Raw genomic sequence first — 15980 nt, 5'->3', positions numbered from 1 at the left:
TGTGTGCGTGATCTGCGGAGTTGCGTAAGCATTCTAGCTGGGATTGTGTTTTTGAATGATTGGGTTGACTGTCACACCACGAACCTCACTCTCAAGTGCGGAGAGCTGGTGGGAAAGTCCAAAATAGAGCCTTTTTGGGTTGGATCGCGTAAATACAAATGTGTCGTTAAACCCGCCACCACCCGACACAGCCAATTAGTAAGGTTTGTCACGTAACCGGAAATCTGGATTTACTCTCCAACACACTGGTGTGCTTTACTAGTGTAGTGTTCTTCATGGAGGCACACACTTGAACTTGGAGGCAACACGTTTGTTACACGGCCCTAACGTTACAACGGTTCACTAGACCCCAACAGGGCAACTACACAACAAGATCGGTCAGTAACGTACTGCCGACCATCCCGTCTCGTATGCGACCGACGACCCGGAGCGAAGGCCGAAGAGCGGGGACCATAGGGCGCGCCGACTTCCCCCAGAGAGCCCCGATCGCCCCCAGGACCCCGGCTTTTATGCCGCTGAGCGTGGCCTTGCCCCGCCCTCGGCCACGCCCCCTTCTGGATCTCTCCAGAAGATTATCGGCCCTCATCACGTGTCCCCCCCCCGAGCCCCCTTTCGGACCCCCTCGCTACCCTGGTCACGTGCCCTCTCGGGTTCACACAGTGTACCACGTCCTCACTTGCTCCTTCTCCGACCTTCACCAGAACTATGCCCCCTATGGCCCGCTTCCATGTCAGCCCTATTCTGGTGGCAGAGAGAGACTCCTGCCGTGCATTTCCACTCTCGTGACAGCAGTTGGCGCTAACGCCATTGCGACCCCTTTTACACCACTACACTAGTAACGGATTGGCATGTTCTGTTTACGTGACAAACCTTTTTAGTTGGCTGTGTCCGGTGGTGGCGGGTTTAACGACACATTTATATTTACGCGATCTAACCCAAAAAAATCTCTATAATGGATAATATTGGTCGCGAAAGCCTACTCCGTGTTAAACTGGTGGTAAAGTGTTGCCCCTCTACTGTGTGAGGGCCCAGAGTGTATCTTGTATGGATCTCTGAGGTAGCTCTGTGATATCAACTTCCACAGACCGTTCTCAAACACAACGGCTTGCCCTGTTGTGTGAGTGGATTGTTCATCCAGACGCGGGATAAATTATAAAAATAAAAAGGTTACCCATTGGAGCACATCAATAGATATAGACATCTGCGTGATGGTCACAGTGTATGGGCAGCAGTGGAATTGTGTGGTTGGTACTGAACTGAGATATGATGCCAACAAAATAGGGCTTAATAATTACCAGGGTACCTGCTGCATGCGTTGAAGTTCGCTAATGTAATTATATTTTGTGTGTATGTATATATATAAGATACGTATTTAGGTGGGAGCGGTAGTGTCGCTGGTTAGCGTGCTGCACTATGAACCCGGCGACCCGAGTTCGATTCCTGCTCATGGCCAACACCAGTGACGATTATCTGATCTGGTCTTGGGCGTCCCCTATGTCGACTCAGCCTCAAATGAGTACCTGGTGTGGTGTGTAAACATCGCCACTGGGGAGACAAAGGCGGCCGGGCGTGGTGCTGGCCACACACTCCTTCTTGTGTGCCGTGCCGGCCTTCATAGGTGCTCGAAAACAGCACTTGCTCCTCCAGTCTGTTAAGGCTACACGGGTCTTTGTCTTCATACATATTTATATCAGTTGTGAGGATGTGGTGCTGGTTTTCAGATGAATCAGAAAATTAGGCCTAGACAGATCATATAGGATAATCTGAAAATTAATGTTGTCTTTAATTGATCTAAAAATGCAATGCCACAGTAAGTGACATCGCTTCTTTAGTATGACTATCCCGACAAAAATTCTGTCACGTAATTTACTTTCGAGAATATTTATTTCAAAATATTTACATTTAAATAATATGGAACGTCATGTTGAAACTTAAAAATGCTAAGATTAATATGAACAAATATGTTCAAATTGTTAAATGTTGTGTGGAAACAATTAAAAGTATTAACACATAACCAATTTAAATATTTTAAAAATATGGATATATAAATAAAATCTAAAATTGTGCCAAACATATAAAAATCCGCAAACGGGTAAGTGAACGTGCCATGGGTCACCCTGAGGTCAAATTATCCTACAATTAGCACTTAATCTAAAGGGCATCAGCAACAGATCCGGTGCTACAAAGGGTGATTTGTCCAACAATATTCGTAAGCTGTGCCAGCGTAATATTTGCGTTTATTGTATTTTAGTTAAAGACATATTCAAATAAACATTCTACAAGTATACTATAAGTACATATTGCTTTATACTTTGTTCCTGGACATTTGAATTTAAATAAGTAAATAAACTCCCTATCCACAGTAAACTAAGAATGGATGTAATTCTGAAACAAGCTTCAATTTCAATGAACGTTTCTAGCCAGAGGGCTCAAGGGAGCCAAAATAAACCACGAAGGCGATTTTCACTCGCAAAAAGTAACACAGTCGGTATGACGAATGGCAGACAGCAAAATAGGGCCTGTGTGTTTGGTGTTGTCCCAGGCAGAGTTTTAAGCCTTAAGACAACCCCTGCCACCTCCTGAGCCTTCGGCACGGCTCACCCCACACAGTGGGGAAGAGAGATGTGTGACCGTCGTAGTGTGCCCGGCGAAATGCCCTTGAAGTGGGAGCTAATCGTCGATGGGTGCCCGCTCGCGTGCGCGACACCACAGACATCCCGCTGCACCAGGAGAAGAAGTTCTACGCGCCCGTGGTGCTGCTGTACCGTGAGATGTGTCCGGACGGAACGGGCCGACTCATGCCTCTCGGCATCCAGCTCACTCGCAATCCCCGTGAGCTCCGCTGGCGACACACGCCCACGTCGAGGGCCTGGGACTGCTGTAGTTGTGGTGTCCCACCCCCTCCCCCTATATATTCAATTCCTTCTCTCTCCTGCTTTACCACCACCAACACCACCCATGCACAATGTCACACTCCATTGTTGGCAACGACCAGCTCGGCTGTTTGAGGTCTGTTTTTTTTAAAATGCGATATATGAATTGTAAAGCTACATAAAGTAAAAACAATTCCTATTTGCGCGTAACTGCTAGTACTACGCATAGCAACATTATTATAAATCATGCGAGGTAATGGTATTAGGATGCGTTTAAACCACAAACCCCAGCACCACCACCACGCTCATCAAATTCCACATTTTCGTTCCGTGCCACAGCCGGCAAGAACGTGGTGTACACACGGAGGAGCCCTCCGTACCGCTACCTCTTCGCCAAGATCCACGTGGGCTGCGCCGAAAACCAGATGCACCAGTTTGTGTCGCACCTGGCGCTCACCCACCTGCTCATGGAGCCCTTCGCCATTGCCGTGCACAACTACCTGGGGCCCAAGCACGTCCTGGGCCGCCTCCTGCGCCCACACTGCACGGTACGGGGACCTGAGAGGGCAGCGCTCAACTCACGCGCGCAATCAATGTCGGGCCGAGACCCATATTTGTTTCCTTGCCTGTTCGCCGAATAATCCGCCCGGTGGCTCAGAGGCAGGGTGAACGCCGCGCGTTTGTCATTTCGGTGGCCCAGATCGCTTTTGCAAATGAGACTATCCAGGGCCCTCGGATTCTTACCTGGTTACCTCCGATTAGCACGGTTGGCGACGTGCGGTGCGAAAGAAAATCAACATGCATGCAAAATAAATTAAACACTATAACGTACCGACGGAGGTGGTTGGGTAGCTCAGAGGTCAGAGCACTGAGCTGGCACTGCCAGGATCCTGGGTTCAAATCCAGGCAGCCACCTGTCCTTGAACTGGGTTTTCAAGTATAGCGAGTTGATGACCACACACCCGTTCTGCACTCAATTTGCTCAAATTTCAGTTCTGAGAATGGAAAATATCTGTTCGCCCGTTAGGAGGCGATCATTACTCTCCCGCGTGACGGGGCGGCTAGGACAGTGCTGACAAATTCGAAATCGGCCGCGAGCCGTGCACTCCAACCACAGCGCCACCGTGCCAGATCAAGCAGACCCCCGCCGTGCCCGTAAGCGACTTGCACACAGACCACCGAGGCCAGCCGGCGCCATCGATCGCTCTCGCGCTGCCGCCCCGCCGTCGCGCAGGACACGATCGGCATCAACTACGTGGCGCGCCACACGCTCATCGCGGCCGTGGGCCCGCTCACCAACTCCACGTTCGCAGTGGGCACGGTGGGCGGCCTGCGGCTCGCCGTCGCGAGCTTCCAGCGCTACGACTTCATGGAGTGGAGCTTCCCGCGCGAGCTGCACAACCGCGGGTTCGACGAGGCCCGCGACGACGGACTCGAGGACTTCCTGTACCGCGACGACGGGTTCAAGCTGTGGCACGTGCTGGGCGCGTACGTGCGGGAGGTTGTGTGCCGCCACTACCACACGGATGCCGATGTGCTGCACGACAAGGGTGAGCGCGCGTGCCAGCCGCGGGGAGGGCGCATCAGCTTCTGGACGATGACGACAGCTTGGGTTTTCGTGGCCGGGCTGTGTAGTAGCTTCCCGATGTTTGTTCGGGTTGCATTGATGTTGCTTGGCTCGTTGTTCAGCACTTTGCTTCATGTGCCGGACGCTTTGGTCTCATCGCACGCGGATGGAAACATTTGACATGGTGCCCCACAATACGCAGCACCGAGGGCAATAGATTCGTTCCACTCTTTATCTTTGAGTGCCAGTCCGTCATAAGTGTGGGATATATTTCCGGGTAATTTGGTTACTATACTCCTTGGTTCTTTCGGTAAAGTCACGTAGGTAGAAAACTATACAGGTCACGACGTTTCGATCCCAACATAAGCAATCGTCATCAGGTGGGACAACCACAGCAAGAAAAAAAGTAGGCGAGAGATTTGCCGCGGCACGAGGTTTTAGAGGCCTCGGCAGTAGTGGGGGAGAGAGAAAGGGGGGGGGGGGAAGGAGGCGGGACAGAAAGTTGACCCCGCAGCAGCACCCGAGTCCCTGGAGTAAAGTGGGCCACCGCAGCAGCACTGGAGGGGGTCAGCAGTTTGTTCCTGCTGTGGTTGTACCACCTGATGACGATTGCTTGTGTTGCGATCGAAACGTCGTGATCTATTATTATTTTTTTCTACCTTCGTGACTTTACCGAAAGAACCAAAGAGTATGGATTCCTGCAGTCACGAAAGCTTCAAATCAAGATTGAATTTGGTTACTGTCCATGTGACAATAACACTACTCTTCTAAAAAAAGGTATTGGCTAAGCAGACTAATGTAGAACCCTCCAGAATTTTTTTTTATTGTGACTGCGAGTCTTTGCTGTGCAACTTCCGTATTACATTATACAATGTGGCAGCTTGGTGTGGGAGTAGAACACATGGCTAGCTGTGAAAAGATTGAGAGATAAAATCCTGATCAAGGGTCGTTGACTTAACCTTTTATTCATCCAGGGTCAATGAAATTGAGTGCCACTTTTTTGATAAGTCAGCTATCATATGAATGTGGAATTCCCACCACTGACTCTGGAATCCAACGGGACGTGAGTGCCACCCGAGGTTCAATTGGGTGGGAAACCACTTCATCGCCTTCTAAATAAAATAAGCGAAGAGTCTTCATGACCAACACGTGTGTCGAGTAGCATTGATTAAGCCAGTGATGTAAATTCCACATTGCTGTTGGCAAATGCCAGCCTCTGAATAAGACTCTCAATAAGACTGAGAAAGATGATACACACGGTGTGATTGTGTGAATTTCCCTACAGCAGAGATTTAAACTTGGGACCAAAAATTAAGTCGGGTGCTCAGTCAAAAATATATATTTTATTTATCCAGATATAACCTCATTAGGTTGTAAGACTCGTCTGCCATGGGCTGTATGGGCAACTTGTTTATAATTATTTTAACATATGGGAGGACACAAAGAGTGTCTGGGAAATACCTACACCTATGACGGGATAATACTCGAAAATCCATACGGATAGTCCATCAAACAATTTCCTCAAATGCTACGTACAAACGACCTCATAGCCCAGCAGGTTTGGACGTCGCATTCATATTTATCTGTAGAAAGATCAAATCCTGCAAGGTAATGGAAAGTATTATTATTTTGTTAACGCAACACAAAGAAACGGGACAGCCACCGCACTTTGCATCAGGAACAACCAATGTGCTGTGGGTTTAGATGACGATTCCCCATCACCCCACAGCAGAGCAGTCATGAGTGCGTGCATCACCGTGCTTTGCACGTTGTCCGTATGTGTTACAGGCCTGCAGGATTTTGCAGCCGCCCTGGCCGATCGTAGGAGAGGCAACGTGACTGGGTTTCCGTCTCCCATCACCAACAGAGAGCTTCTGATGGTAAGAACTCCGACAGTTCGATGTGTTCACCGAGTCACACGGCACAATTGAAGTCGATAGGTTAGCGGACAGACTAAATGCAGAATAAATGAATTATAGATGAACATAACGTGCATTATATTCTTGGTTCGTTCAGTAAAGTCACGTAGAAGGGAAACAATAAAATAATAACAATATAAAACAATAAAATTCTCACGACGTTTCAACTGCAACACAAGCAATCATCATCAGGTGTGAAAACCACAGCAAGAAAATTTGAAAAAAGTGGCGTTTTTTTTACGTTAGCATTATTGTGCAAATGAGTTGACGTATGCATTGTAGGTTCACAGACTTGATAACAGATGGACAAGCAGGGCTTGAAATAATGTTTTATGGAATACCAACCATTACCAATGTACATATTTGAATATGCTACGTACAATAAAATGGCAACTCTTCACCTCACAGTCCAGACACGTTCCATCTTTACCCACTGATCGTTCGTCTCCATCCGACTGATAATTGGATAACAGGCATTGCATGCATTTGCTGACTGACACTGAATGACGGGACTGTTGCGTGTCCCGCGGGCCTAGTGTTGGCCATCTCTCGTGCAGGTGGTACTGCGGGTGGCGCGCATTACACACATTGCAGAGGCGCAGCTGCAGAATGATACGAACTAAACTAAGATGTGGCTTGCGTGACATAGGCGTAGGCATCTTCTATGTGTTGGCAGTGCAAATTCCACAATCCCATCATGGAGGGGGGAAAGGCTTTTCCAAGGTCAACACTTATTGACTTTCCATAAAGTGGTACTCATTTCAACCATCCTAGACAGATGATGGGCTGAGTTCATCATAACTATAATTCGTAACAATGATCGTGATACTCGGGATACTGCTGTGGTGTAATGGTGGGAACAATGGACTTGGACCATGGACGATTCAGAGGTCTGACCCTGTTGGGTCTCCTGGTGCGAAGTTGAAACAATGGGGCAAGTTTATTTTATTCCACCACTACTGTTCTCCGGGCAGTATAAATGAGTGCCACAGTTAGTCGATTTGGAAAAACCCACTTTGCTATTAATGCCATCTCGTGGCCACCGCACAGGTTTGGAAGTTCACAAAAAGATAAGATGCATGTACGTTGAACTTCTTTCGCACCGTACGTAGCCAACTCTGCTAATCAGAGGTGTGAGGATAAGGACAACACACTATGGGTCTCTGTGTGAGTCTTTGGGTCTCTGTGTGAGTCTTTGGGTCTCTGTGTGAGTTTTTGGGTTTCTGTGTGAGTCTTTGGGTCTCTTTGTGAGTCTTTGCGTCTCTTTGTGAGTCTTTGGGTCTCTGTGTGAGTCTTTGGGTCTCTTTATGAGTCTTTGGGTCTCTGTGTGAGTTTTTGGGTCTCTGTGTGAGTCTTTGGGTCTCTGTGTGAGTCTTTGGGTCTCTGTGTGAGTCTTTGGGTCTCTGTGTGAGTCTTTGGGTCTCTGTGTGAGTCTTTGGGTCTCTTTGTGAGTCTTTGGGTCTCTTTGTGAGTCTTTGGGTCTCTGTGTGAGTTTTTGGGTCTCTTTGTGAGTCTTTGTGTCTCTGTGTGAGTTTTTGGGTCTCTGTGTGAGTCTTTGGGTCTCTTTGTGAGTCTTTGGGTCTCTTTGTGAGTCTTTGGGTCTCTGTGTGAGTCTTTGGGTCTCTTTGTGAATCTTTGGGTCTCTGTGTGAGTCTTTGGGTCTATGTGAGTCTTTGGGTCTCTTTGTGAGTCTTTGGCTCTCTGTGTGAGTCTTTGGGTCTCTGTGTGAGTCTTTGGGTCTCTGTGTGAGTCTTTGCGTCTCTGTGTGAGTCTTTGGGTCTCTGTGAGTCTTTGGGTCTCTGTGTGAGTCTATGTATGTAGGTATGTTGAACGTCTTACGCACCATACGTAGCCAACTGTGCTAATACCGAGGTCCGCAGGGAAAAACAACACACTAAACACACAAAATCAGTTCTAAACAGATGATCTACCAACCCGAGCCTCCAAAGCCACGCATCACAATTTGCGCCAACACACAAGGCTTTAAACTTGGAACCTCTCGGCTGCGTATCAAGTGCTCGAGCCACATCACAAACTGGCCAGGTTCTTAAGAAGTAAATGATGTCATTGGACAAAGTGGTGTGTGCCTGTCCTCTCTGTCGTAGGAATGCCTGACTAACATCATCTTCACGGCCAGCGCTCAGCACTCTGCCGTTAACTTTCCCCAGTGGGATTACTACGCGTACGTCCCACCACGGTAAGCCGGGCCCCGAACACGATACCAAAGCACTGCGTCGGCCTCTCTCAACGGTAACAATCTCCGGGTCGAGTTAAACTTGGGATTACAAACCGCTGAGACAGGAAAACCCAGGGCATTCCGTGAGAAGGAGAATATCTCGCAATGCCGGAAGAGAAAAGAACTACATGTAAACAAATTGTCTCCGGTGGTCATTGAGAGTTGGTATAGAGCAGTGGTTTTTACTGGTAGGAACCTCCTGGTTACACCAGCAGCCCACGGCGGGGGGGGGGGGTGGGGCTGGGTGGAGAGGGGAGGGTGGGGAGGGGAGGGTGGAGAGGGGTGGGTGGGGAGGGTGGGGCTGGGTAGGGAGGGTGGGGAGGGGCTGGGTGGGGAGGGTGGGGAGGGGCTGGGTGAGGAGGGTGGGGCTGGGTGGGGGGTGGGAGGGGTGGGGCTGGGTGGGGAGGGGCTGGTCACCCCGTGGTGCCCTTATAAAACTCAACGTTTAACTTACTCACGCCGGCTTGTGCCCGCCCTCACAGTCGGACATATTTGCGGAATACACCACGTGGTGCCACCGTTGACCCTGGCCATTGACCGAGCAACCCAACATTCCTACCAGCTCCCTCCGCAGGAATGTGTTAACCTGGGGTGCACGCACCCCCTGGGGGTGCGAGATGCCCTTTCTGGGGGTCCGAGACATGCCAGATCTTTTTTAGAAGGTAAATCTTCGAAACACAAATTAACCACGGGCACGTAAGTAAAACTACTTTGTTTCATCAAACCCCACGTATGTATTAACATTATACATTTGTTTTAACGATTAAGACCACATGGGTGCAAGGCTGCAGTAACGGTTAAGAAACACTGGTACAGAGGCACCCAGAACCGATTCGTATATTACTCGCCACTGATGTTAACCGTGGCCAGGAATCGAAATTAGGTCACCGAGTTCAGAGCACATTGTACAAACCATTGTGCCAGTGCTCCTCAGTTATGTTTTGTGGTGGTTTAACACAATTGCATGGGTGTCTAAGCTCACACCATTGCAACTCGGTGTAGTGTGGATTAGTTGCATCTTATAATTATGTGATTAGATTGGAAAACCTCACTGAGTCTCACAATAATCTTTTTCAGGTTTCTGCTTTGGGAAGTTGGGTGAATTTTATATGTTTACTTATCTCAGCAAGAAGGGCCTAAAAAGCTGTTAGGGCTCTATTGTATGGATAAATCCCATGCATATGAGTGACTCTTAAGCGCTCCGCACAGACATATTTAAGAATCCCTGGCTGTACTGCCATCTCTTGGCCACCTCACAGTCCATGCCTAATGCAACTTGATATCATGTAACTGTAACACTTTCTAATGCTCCTAGTTGTTTGCGATGCACTAACAACTGTAAGGGAGTCTGCTGTGGTGTAAATTGTTAGCGCGTTGAACATGCATTGGCTTGATTCAAATGTTCCGGCTCAGAAGATGAAAACAACGGTGCAAATGTTTCTGCCCACCCAGCAGAATAAATGGGTACAGGGCAGTCAGTCGGTCGCCAGGTCATGTTGTGGGGTGAAGCGAGGGTACACCCCACCTCTTCCAACAAGTCTGGTCAACACAGACGAGTCGACCGAATGCCCTCTAGATTTGCAGGGCTGTACCTTTGCCGTTGTTTCAACGTCGTTTTTTTCTGTGACCGTGTGGGTGCCCGTTGCCCGTGCCTCTCCTGCCGCGTGTGCTCACAGCCCCGAGCAGCTGACCAAGTTCATGCCGGAGGGGGACGAGGACATCACGTGGGACTTCATTGCGAGCGCGCTGCCCGACATCGGCGTCTCCATGTTCCAGATCCTCTTCTCGCACATCCTGTCCATGCCATCGCTCGTGCCCCTCACCAAGGTGAGGCTCCACCAGTCACACTCCTCCAGGGTCGCGCTTTAACAACAATGTTGCGGGGGCGGGGGGGGGGGCGGGGTGGCGAAAATCCACATTGTTGAACCGAGCTCAGCAGATTTGTAATTGTGCAAATTCGGAATGAATTGAAATCTTGCAGTTTTGTTGCACTAAGTGTAACATCAGAAAACGTTTACCTAAACTGAAGATAATTAATTATTAAACACGTGATTCGATGCATGTTTGCCGTAAAGCACGAGTAACCTATAATCAATGAATCGATGCTTCGTGACATGCCTGGTGCTCACTCAAAAATAAATCTCCATCCAGGAGACACACATGCATCAAAGTCGTAAGTGAAATGGACAAGACATGTTTATTCTTATGCACCTCGCAGTTCACCCGCCCTACAGAATGCCGAATGAATGAAACACAGTAAGGTTGTTTAGAATTTCCGACGGCTCTCTTGACATTTGAGCATGACCTCACAGCCATTCCCCTGCTGTGTATTTCAGCTCAACGCAATCGGAGACGAGTTTCCGGGCATCCAAAACGACTTTCAAGCTCATCTGCACAAGCTGTCGTGCGAAATCAAAGAGAGAAACGCACGGTTGGAGGCAGTGGGGAAAGTTCCGTACCCATATCTGGATCCGGAAAATGTTGCAAGCAGCACCGACATTTAAGCATAGTGAAAGAGCGGTTACTTGTCCATGGATCTCAATGAACTGCAAACACTCTGTTTAACAGAATGTGGTGCATGCCTCTTAACCCTTTCTCATTCCGTATGTCATCGGAACGGAACCGGAAGAAAAACTTAAATAAAATAACACAAGTTCATTGGACGTTAGTAAAACATATGCCTGACCGCATTAGGCCAATTCCACATGGGAGTCTAGCCTGACCCTTGACCTGATCAGTGACTAAGGCAAAGAAGCTGAATAACAGCAAGTTTCTTTAAACAAAAGTGTCCGTATGCAAAAGTGTTCGCATTCAGATACACCTACAAGCTTACAAACATGCACATGTAAAGAGACCTTCCCGTCTCTCTCAAAACAAGCACGCTTAGCGGTCACCTATTATGGCCAGCACGGGAACTCTTGTCCTGCAGGTGTTGGCACGCTGCACCAGATGTTTCATTGAAAGCACGGATATTCAGGGGAAGGCAGACAAAGCAACAGTGATTGGCTGCACCTACCGAACAATAAGAGTCTCTTTTGATTTCAAGCTTTCGTGACTGCAGTAATTCATATTCTTGGTTCTTTCGGTAAAGTCACGTTGAAGGGAAACAATAAAATAATAAAATATATACATAAAACAATAACATTTTCTTCACCGTGACTTTACCGAAAGAACCAAGAATATAATTAGAGCATCTTCAAACGTGCCTATGCCATTGCCTATGTAATAAGTTTCCCAGCAACTAAGCGTGTCATATAAGCCATATATTCCACCGGCTACGCCGAGCAACGAATACACTGTGCACGGATTGGCAATAACCGCCTTTGCATTTGATGTAATGTTAAAACCACCGAGGATTGGGGCGCTCGCCTGGTTACCGAGGCAGCCGTTAGCACCGCTCTATATTTTCTTTATGAGCTCTCTCGCACAACGCGTTACATGAATGAACTCCATTAATCTCTCCTCCCACTATGAGCCAGCCCTCCGCGTTCATGTTTCCCTAACATGGTAATTGGTATTCATGGGCCGTAACGCCAGGAGCTTTCAGAATATCAAACAAGCCTCATTAAGCCTCTCGATTTCCCTGTGTAGAGTCATTACGAGCGCATAACTGCCACGCTCACTCGTCACTCTTGAGCAGAGTGTTATTATATTTACGTGAGCCTTTAATTGCACAAAATGCCACATGCCACTGGAACCCTTACGTAGAGAGTGAAGCAATTAAAGATACCCCCCCCCCCGCCGCCTACAATAATATGGAGAAATTATAGTGAAAACATAATTTGATTTTTAAAAAACCTGGAAACACCTACCACCAATCTCAATGCACTTATACAATCCTTTAACACTCTCCTCTAAGATATGGAGCTATCACCTTGACAATTTTCAATCGCCTGTTGATAACATGGTCATGAAGAATCAATTGGGTGTCTGCAAATGGATCACCCTTTGCAACAAACAGTGCGAAATAAGTTCAACATACATGCATAACCCTGAATATTCAAGTTTAGTTTTGTTTAACCAGATGAAAGCTCAAGAGACCAGGATTAATGTCATTTGACATAGTGACCTGGGGCTATAGAGGGCGATGATTACTGTGCACTAACCCAATTGAGTAATTTGCGGTGTCAATTAAGAATTTTGCAAGTTTGGACACTGACACTGGCACACAGTGGCCTCCTCTTTGCGAATGGCGTCAGGGGATCTTTAACATCCACTGTGAAGCAGACGGCGCGTAGTGTTATCGTGGTTATGGGGCAAGATGTTAACTACCTTGCCTGGTATGCAGGAGCTTGTGGGATTGATCCCAATCCTGAATGGTATATATTTGGAGTTTGCATGTCTCTTTCATTTTTGTCCGGGTCCTCTGGTTATTCCCTCCACATTTGGAAACAACATACATTTGGAGTATTTGACGACTATTAATTCCCACGTGATAAGCCACTTCGTTGAGCTATCATTTGTGATAGCCTTACCTGGACAAATAAAAAAAAAAGTTTAGTTTATTACACTGGCAGTAATAACCAGGGCAGTCACTGGATTCGAACTGTACGGCCCTAGCGCTAGGGCTGTGCCACTGTCCAATGAAAGTTAGGTGTGTATGGATCTGCACGCAAATACGTAGAGTTATTAAACGGTAACCAGTAACCTTGTTTTATACAAAAAAGATGGTAACTGATTCTAAATTCACTCACCGTTAACCGATTACAGTGAAGCTTTAATAATGAATGCACCGATTGAAACTTGCCCCATTGCTTCAACTGGATTTCAAGTCCATTACGATAACCATTATGGAAACATCCTCACATTTCTCGGTTACAGACATTCCTTTGCGTGCGGTAAACCGGTAACCAATTTTGTACTGGTTCTTTTTTTTAGCAGTTAACAGTATAGAAAAAAATATATTTTAACAACCCAAGTGTGTATTGGGAGCAGTGACCTCGTAGATAGTAGCATAGATCTCGCCAGCTTGGCTTCAAATGTCCTGCCATGATGTATGTGCTTCAATATTAACTGTTACCTGGATTTCTCTTGGGTTGAACTATCTTTGAACATGTCTACCTGGTACAGTGTTTGAACAGCAACAGTGGGAAGACAAAGGTGGCTGGGGCATACTCATGGCCACATCCACTCGGCCAGGCTCAATGAATGATTGCCTCTCAATTCTAGAACTTTTCCCATCTAAGTTTAAGGCTGAACCAGGAGATTTTGTCTTTTGATACACATTGTCATTTATAGGCAACGTATTCCATCATAGCAGTAATGACCAAACACGTTTTGTCACAGCGCAGCTTTTAAATATGATAAACCAAGCATATGTGCAGTAGTATTTCACTTTATAATGGAGCAATTGAGTCTGTCGGCTGGTAATTGCAGTTGTTGTCTTATTTGTGTTTTTTAGAATTTCCCATGGTATCGGGCTAAAAAAAATTACATTCGGTGAAAGACTTGGGTCAACAAATTGCATGTTTGTGTATATAGTTGCCTTTGATTACACCGTATTCAGCCACGTGATGTTCAGGTTATTCCTCTGCTTAAGTTACAATTTTAAATGAAATCTATTGTATTCTGTATATACTGGTATTTATATATATCCTGGGGGGTTGTGGCTTGTTTAAGCAAATTTATTTCTGGTGTAATTGCTTTTGAATAAAAGGCATAAAACTAGCATGGGACTATGTTTCCACTATCTGCACGGTATTTTTATAAGCAGCATGTGTGGTCTGAGCTCTAAACATTTTGCCGAAGGAGCATGTGTAACCATGCCAGGGAGAATGTATCCAGGCGTTCACTACAACTTACAGTGAGGGAAAAAAGTATTTGATCCCCTGCTGATTTTGTACGTTTGCCCACTGACAAAGAAATGATCAGTCTATAATTTTAATGGTTGGTTTATTTGAACGGTGAGAGACAGAATAACAACAACAAAAAACAGAAAAACGCATGTCAAAAATGTTATAAATTGATTTGCATTTTAATGAGGGAAATAAGTATTTGACCCCCTCTCAATCGGAAAGATTTCTGGCTCCCAGGTGTCTTTTATACAGATAACGAGCTGAGATTAGGAGCACACTCTTAAAGGGAGTGCTCCTAATCTCAGCTTGTTACCTGTATAAAAGACACCTGTCCACATAAGCAATCAATCAACCAGATTCCAAACTCTCCACCATGGCCAAGACCAAAGAGCTCTCCAAGGATGTCAGGGACAAGATTGTAGACCTACACAAGGCTGGAATGGGCTACAAGACCATTGCCAAGCAGCTTGGAGAGAAGGTGACAACAGTTGGTGCGATTATTCGCAAATGGAAGAAACAAAAATAACTGTCAATCTCCCTCGGCCTGGGGCTCCATGCAAGATCTCACCTCGTGGAGTTGCAATGGTCATGAGAACGGTGAAGAATCAGCCCAGAACTACACGGGAGGATCTTGTCAATGATCCCAAGGCAGCTGGGACCATAGTCACCAAGAAAACAATTGGTAACACACCACGCTGTGAAGGACTGAAATCCTGCAGCGCCCTCAAGGTCCCCCTGCTCAAGAAAGCACATATACATGCCCGTCTGAAGTTTGCCAATGAACATCTGAATGATTCAGAGGACAACTGGGTGAAAGTGTTGTGGTCAGATGAGACCAAAATGGAGCTCTTTGGCATCAACTCAACTCGCCGTGTTTGGAGGAGGAGGAATGCTGCCTATGACCCCAAGAACACCATCCCCACCGTCCAACATGGAGGTGGAAAAATTATGCTTTGGGGTGTTTTTCTGCTAATGGGACAGGACAACTTCACCGCATCAAAGGGACGATGGACGGGGCCATGTACCGTCAAATCTTGGGTAAGAGCCTCCTTCCCTCAGCCAGGGCATTGAAAATGGGTCGTGGATGGGTATTCCAGCATGACAATGACCCAAAACACACGGCCAAGGCAACAAAGGAGTGGCTCAAGAAGAAGCACATTAAGGTCCTGGAGTGGCCTAGCCAGTTTCCAGACCTCAATCCCATAGAAAATCTGTGGAGGGAGCTGAAGGTTCGAGTTGCCAAACGTCAGCCTCGAAACCTTAATGACTTGGAGAAGATCTGAAAAGAGGAGTGGGACAAAATCCCTCCTGAGATGTGTGCAAACCTGGTGGCCAACTACAAGAAACGTCTGACCTCTGTGATTTCCAACAAGGGTTTTGCCACCAAGTACTAAGTCATGTTTTGCAGAGGGGTCAAATACTTATTTCCCTCATTAAAATGTAAATCAATTTATAACATTTTTGACTTGCGTTTTTCTGGATTTTGTTGTTGTTATTCTATCTCTCACTGTTCAAATAAACCTACCATTAAAATAATAGACTGATCATTTCTTTGTCAGTGGGCAAACGTACAAAATCAGCTGGGGATCA

The 15980-nt window shown here is 46.8% G+C and overlaps 1 protein-coding gene across 3 annotated transcripts in view; it reads left to right on the top strand.

Annotated features, from left to right (window-relative positions):
* The window catches only part of LOC116946267 (polyunsaturated fatty acid 5-lipoxygenase-like), a 32616-nt gene extending 18110 nt beyond the window's left edge, over positions 1-14506 (top strand). For 2 of the 3 annotated variants that reach the window (XM_076069927.1, XM_032961302.2), the window contains 7 exons: positions 2713-2832; positions 3213-3421; positions 4108-4423; positions 6229-6320; positions 8465-8556; positions 10272-10422; positions 10932-14506. In XM_076069927.1, the coding sequence (XP_075926042.1) occupies positions 2713-2832; positions 3213-3421; positions 4108-4423; positions 6229-6320; positions 8465-8556; positions 10272-10422; positions 10932-11099 (1148 nt within the window). In that variant the 3' untranslated portion in view covers positions 11100-14506. Of the gene's footprint in view, positions 1-2712; positions 2833-3212; positions 3422-4107; positions 4424-6228; positions 6321-8464; positions 8557-10271; positions 10495-10931 lie in introns of those variants that run through there. The other variant, XM_076069928.1, reaches the window with a different exon arrangement.
* The last annotated feature ends 1474 nt before the right edge of the window (positions 14507-15980 follow it).

Source organism: Petromyzon marinus, chromosome 26 (genome assembly GCF_048934315.1).
Source record: "Petromyzon marinus isolate PM22_M1 ecotype Great Lakes invasive population chromosome 26, UKy_Petmar_22M1.pri1.0, whole genome shotgun sequence".
Taxonomy (NCBI): Eukaryota; Metazoa; Chordata; class Hyperoartia; order Petromyzontiformes; family Petromyzontidae; genus Petromyzon; species Petromyzon marinus.
This window is presented reverse-complemented; position numbering and strand designations above follow the sequence as displayed.